Source organism: Solanum tuberosum, unplaced genomic scaffold (genome assembly GCF_000226075.1).
Source record: "Solanum tuberosum cultivar DM 1-3 516 R44 unplaced genomic scaffold, SolTub_3.0 scf00302, whole genome shotgun sequence".
NCBI lineage: Eukaryota > Viridiplantae > Streptophyta > Magnoliopsida > Solanales > Solanaceae > Solanum > Solanum tuberosum.
The window spans coordinates 445,944-452,152 of NW_006239238.1; the positions used below are offsets into that span (position 1 = coordinate 445,944).

Below are 6,209 nucleotides of genomic sequence, written 5' to 3' on the forward strand. Positions count from 1 at the left end.
CTCATAAAATTTGAGCTAATATGTAGCTCAAATTAATCCATAGGAAATCTTATTAAAATATCTTTTTATTATTTTGATATTTCATATAGTGTCATAGTAATACGGAAAAACAAAAGTTTTATTAGGTACTAATTTTGAAAATATGCAAGAAATTAAAATTTTATACTCCCTTTGTTCATATTTATATGTCACCATTTTGGATTTCAAGTGCACTAAGAAACTAAGCAAGTTTACTATTCTATCCTTATTTAACTTTTTGAACCTCAAGTTTTCAATCAATGAATACGAATTAATTTTTTTAATTAATTTAACCAATGAACATGAATCATTTACTTAACTTTTCTAAGTTGGTCAAATAAATATTTTCAAGACTAATAACTTACAAGGGTAAAAAAGGAACAATATGGTAATTTATGCATTGATTTTATAAAATGAAAAATATTATTGACCAACTATTTATAGAAAAGAATGACATATAAAAAGGAATTGAGATGGTAAAAATTAAGTAGGTTGAATCGTGACTCACTTTTTAGTCAATTTCAACACAGCTCATTTCAAGCCAAGTAATTTTAGGACAGATAAATAATCTGTTAATTTATTAACTCATCCTATTTTAACATGACAAAATTAAGCCAAATTCACCTATTTAACACCCTTACCTAAAACCAAACAAATTAAATAAATTCCGTTTGGCTAAGCATGAAATTAAATTTTGATTTCTAAAAAGGTGTGTAACCCTTTCATTTGTCTAATCAGTCACAAAAAAGTCAACCAATATATTGTGGTCATTTTTTAATTTCATTAAACTAGGGGTACTATAAATAGTCATATGCAGCGAAACGAAGTCATTTCATTTTTCTGTTTAATTTTCTTTTCCAATTAAAAAAAAAAACACACACACACACACGAACCAAAAACAAAGCAATTTCCAGAATAAGAATCTATCTCTACTTGAAATATATTTGGTCAAGTTGGAACATATTAAAAAAAAATATCTCTTCTTTGTGTTTCTTCCTTTTATTTTTTTCGATAGAAAATCGCGATGGCAGAAGAATTTCAGCTAGGTAGAGGAAATTGGTGGGAATCATCAACTTCAGCTTCATCAACAACAACATCATCGTCTAGAAATAAGTTTATCGATAGCGGAATTTCATCATGTACAATGCCTTCAGCATCGAGTACAACCGGTCTAAGCAGCATGGCGAGTAACTTTGTTAATTGGCCGACAGAAATTCATGAGGATATTAAAGTTAGATCCGAAAATAGTTCTATGGTTTTTTCGGGAACTGATTCCCATAAACGTTACACCTCCGAATCCTCTGTTGGCGGTGGAGGAGGAGGAGGTGGAGGCATGGGGCAAGGCGTTTTATCTGTTGATGATCCTAATTTACAAATGATGGGGTTAGGTTTATCTTCTCAAGGACTTGATTGGAATCAACCTTTCTTGTAAGTAGTATAATTATTTTCGTAAAGTTAATTATTTTCGTAAAGTTAATGTTTTTTACTGGTTGGTTTCATTATCATAAAATCGAAGCCAAGATTAGCTTTGATTTTAAGATGTAGAACTTATATCGAATCATCATATGATATAGCTATTAGAATTGGGTATATGATTTAAATTTGATAAATTCGGTCTAAAAAATTAGTGATACTCGATCGAACTCATATTCTACATAAATTTTTGTGTTCCGACCATAGGAGGCGATGAACCCCTTTGTTGAAAAATTGAACTGTATAGCTATATATATATGTTTAATTATTTTCTTTGAAGTATATATATAGTATATGTTGAATCCTCTTGATTACTGATACTATTTTTATTTTTTTCTACAGTCGGAGTGAAAAATCGGGGAGTGGTTTTCGTTCGTTAATTCAAGAAGGGTTGAGTTCAAATGCAAATTATCAACAAGAAGGAATATGTCATGAACAAGATCATAATAATTGGAGTACGCAAAAAATATATCATGGGAATTCTGATGATTCTTCAGTAAATGATTATAATAAACAATTATTTAGTGGTCATAATAATAATCTTGAAAATTCAGCAGTACCTTATGGAAGTCCATCAAATATGTTACAAGGGTTATTAATTTCTGACCTTAATAGTCAACAACAAGAATCAAATAATTTTTCAAGTGTTAGTAGATCTTTATATTATAATCCTTCATATAATAACCAACCAAATTGTGATGTCAATATTCCTACTTCATCTTCATCTTCTTCTTGGTCTAAATTTCCTCAATTTCTCCGAACATCGGATCCTTCAAAAGTAGTACAACAATGGTCACTGTCACAGTCGCCACCACTATCTCATAGCCAGTTGTCACATTTCTCTGGTGGCACGCCTTTTTGGAATGCCACATCAGCAGCCGCGGAGGACGTCCGATCGGGTTTCGTCCCTCAGCTCCCCACTAACCCAACGGTTGATGAGAAACCAAAGGTAATTGAATTAATTTTAACTTTCTTTTCGTATTATTTTATGTGATTGTGTTTAATTAAATTCGATACCTAAGAAAAGAATAATGATTCTTGTCATGTCCTAATATTTCGTAGAGATAAAACATGCAAAAAAAAAAGTAAAATAATTTTTTTTTAAAATTAAGAGTTCTCTTAAATCTAGAATTGTTCATTCTTTTTGTATTAGACTAAAAAAGTAAAAAATGTCATACAAAATGAAATAGAAGAATGCACTACCTGAATTTCAATTTACGTGATACTGTTTCACTAAGCAAGGATTTTAATTTGAAAGAAATGAGATTTTTAAAAACTAGTGGTAGAAAACTAAACAAGCCTTAATTAGACACTGGAAAGTAATCTAATTGTGTAAAAATAGAAACTCTAAGGTTATAAAATGGTTCCAAATATAAAAAGGTATAGTAACATTTTCTTAGGAACAGACTATAAAAGAAAGTGTATCATATAAATAACCATCGAAAAAACAATAATTAAAACTCAATTATTAATTTTTTTGCTTATGTGTGGATTTTGATTTTCTCAATATTGGTGCATTTTATGCAACAGCATACAGGTGAAGTTAGGAATATAAGCACAATAACAAAGAAAAGTAGCAGTGAAACATCAAATAAGAGACCAAGGAATGAAGCACCATCTCCATTGCCAGCTTTTAAGGTATTTGAATTAAGTTAATTAATTAATTAATTAAGGACCGAATGGGACATTTTGTTTATTTGTTTATTCGATCAGAATTATAATTATGAGAATATGTTTCTTTGTTCTTGATATTTTTATTTATTTTTAGGTGAGGAAAGAGAAAATGGGAGACAGAATCACTGCACTTCAACAATTAGTCTCACCTTTTGGAAAGGTATATATATAATTACAAAATTGCGCCTCAATATTTTTTTCATTTTCACTTTAATAGAAAGGGTTATATGAGCTCTTTTGGATTTAAATGGAAAGTAATTGATAAATTTTAGTGTTAAAATTGATTTTATGAATAAGCATTTATATATGTATAGATAGAAGTGTGAAAAAATATTTTGAAAATAGAGAGAAAATATTATTGATATAATCGAAAAATACCTATTCAAACTAAAAGTGTTTATATAAGTTTAAAAGCAATAAGTTAGGGATTATTTTAGACTTTTGTTTAATGTTGAATTATATCACTCTAAATGTTTTATTTTTTTAAAAATAAAAACTTAAGCTAGTCTGATCAACTTATAAACTTATTGGCCTAAACATTATTTATAAGACTATATCATCAAAGCTCATCATCCTAATCTCAATTGCCTTAATCCTATCCTATCATCTGTATAATGAAATTTATCATTGACGGATTTTTTAGGATTTTTCTTTCTCCTCTATATATATCGAGAGATTTGTGATTAATTTTCTGAAAATACAAAAAGGACATTTTATTCATTGATTAGATTTCTATTTTTTTTTTAATTTCCACAGACTGATACAGCTTCTGTGCTATCGGAAGCAATCGAGTATATAAAGTTCCTCCATGACCAAGTTAATGTAAGTTAGTTTGTTAATTAATTATTTAATTAGAGCCCTTAATTATTTGTTTTATAAATTTTGTATCGCCAATTAATTAAATAATCCATAAGGAAAAATTCAATAAAATTGGAGAGTAAAAGAAAATATTGCATGTTATATATAATGAATTAACGACTTCTTAGGCATTAATTAATTCTTTTTTATTTTTTTTGTGTCACATAACAGGTATTAAGCACCCCATACATGAAAAGTGGAGCTTCCATACAACATCAACAGGTAAAATTACTATTTAATTTTTCAGTCTAGCTTAATACCAACATTATTAATGTTGTATATTTTATTTAACACATAAAATTATCATGTATATACGTAATACTTCATAAAAAGTGAATTCAAAATCTTGAAAATAAGACGTGTTACCTGTTATACTTAGTAAGAGCATGTGCATTATATTTTATTTGTGCAATGTCGATGTATAAATACTGACCGTGTAAAAATAAAATCCATTAGCCATTTACTTTTACTTGTTATAACATGTCTTATTTTCCAGGTTACTGATGATGTCCTCATATATAATGAAATCTATAGTTATTTTTTTACATAATCTGATAGTGTAAAAATTATTCGATATATTGTGCAGAGTACTGGTGATAAATCCAATGTAAATCCAGAAGGAGGAAAACAAGATCTTAGAAGTCGAGGATTATGCTTGGTCCCAGTGTCTAGTACCTTTCCAGTAACTCATGAAACAGCAGTTGATTTTTGGACTCCCACCTTTGGAGGAACATTCAGATAATCAATGACAAAGCATATTATAGTTGTACGAGTTTAAGTTATATACATCGTCAGTATAAAGAATTTTTTATACTATCAGGTCATTTTTATTTATTATAGCAGATAATTTGTCTTGTTTTTTTCAAGATTACAAATGTAAGGACGTACGCTTACCATGTAGGTATGTTTTGAATCATGACCTGATAGTGTAAATGATTCGTTATGTATACTGACGATGTATAAAACTTAAATTTTTTTGTTATCAAACCCTAGAAAAGTGGGGGATGAAATGAATAAAGAGGGCAAAAAAGAAATTATTTAGTATTATTCCAGGTCCATAGCAGGCTGATGATGATGGAAAAAAGAAAAAGAAAGAAAAAAGAATGATAAAAGAGAGGGAAAAAGAAAGGACCAGCTCAGGCAAAATGATGCAACTTTGGCCAATATTTTTGGACCACTATGTCTATATGTGAGTATGCAGGAGTATACTGTGGTGCAGTGGTGGGACTGCTTCGTCTTTAATCAGAGATCTCGGATTCGAGCCTTGATATGGAGAAACTCTTGTTGGGAACGCCATCCCCGAATTGGCCCTGCAGTGCACGATTCGAATTTAGTTAAACTCTAATACGGATTTTGAACACTAGATGGGAAACAAAAAAACGTTAGAGGTATGAAAAAAGATTATTATTATTATTATTGGCCTAATAATGCTAGTTATTTGTTTACAAAAAGGAATTTTGTTTGTAGCAAATTTTAGTTGAAATGAGGGATAAAAGGAGCTTTTAAAACTAGCTGTTTGTATCTATTATTTGTGTATATAGCTGGCACTAGTTTACTTTAATTTAAAACAAAAGAAATGAGAGGAATAATTGAAGTTCCAATGTGAAAGATATATAGATTATTTGATTGGAAATATAACTTTTCATTTGTTTATATGTGTCTGGAATAAGTTAGTGGAACTTTTTAGTGAGTTTCCACTTTTTTTGTTTCCTATTTTACTATATTGATGAATTAGTAATGGAGGGATGTAGGTGAAGGAGCCACACACACACATATATATATATGCTTCTGTTTTTATAATCATGTGTGAGATTACACTGAGTATATTATGATTTTTTTCAAACGATTATGATAACTGCTTCAACTTGAGGGAAAAGAGAAGTTAGAATGATGAAATCGTTCCGCCTTTAATTATCAAAAGTTTCGAAATTGATTTTTGACATGAAGAAAATCTTTATCAAGAGTATTTCACCTTAAATAATGAGTCATACATATGCACGACATGTATCTAAAGTAGGCGAGCTTTTGAATTTTGAAAACCATAAAATTTAACAAAAAGAAAAGAAGAATTCAATTCCTCATTCCCCTTCTCCTTTAACTCTTATTTAAAGAATGAAAATAGAAAAATAGAAAAAAGAGTAGGGAGAAAGTCATAAAAATCAATCTAGAACTAGAGGAAGAAAATG

General features: G+C 29.2%; 1 protein-coding gene across 1 annotated transcript; it reads left to right on the forward strand.

Moving 5' to 3' along the window:
• The first annotated feature begins 872 nt into the window (after window positions 1-872).
• LOC102581143 (transcription factor bHLH123-like) lies at window positions 873-5,634 on the forward strand. The gene is made up of 7 exons (XM_006360053.2): window positions 873-1,446; window positions 1,834-2,440; window positions 3,022-3,129; window positions 3,260-3,325; window positions 3,922-3,987; window positions 4,195-4,245; window positions 4,610-5,634. Exons 1-7 carry the CDS (start codon window positions 1,043-1,045, stop codon window positions 4,763-4,765), a joined length of 1,458 nt encoding a protein of 485 aa, XP_006360115.2. The 5' UTR covers window positions 873-1,042; the 3' UTR covers window positions 4,766-5,634.
• Window positions 5,635-6,209: the final 575 nt, after the last annotated feature.

Excerpts from the sequence above, each read along its gene's own strand:
- LOC102581143 (XM_006360053.2), top strand. The coding sequence starts at position 1,043 with ATGGCAGAAGAATTTCAGCTAGGTAGAGGAAATTGGTGGGAATCATCA. Across the intron at positions 3,326-3,921 it reads TAGTCTCACCTTTTGGAAAG|ACTGATACAGCTTCTGTGCT; the intron begins GTATATATATAA and ends TAATTTCCACAG. Across the intron at positions 4,246-4,609 it reads CTTCCATACAACATCAACAG|AGTACTGGTGATAAATCCAA; the intron begins GTAAAATTACTA and ends TATATTGTGCAG.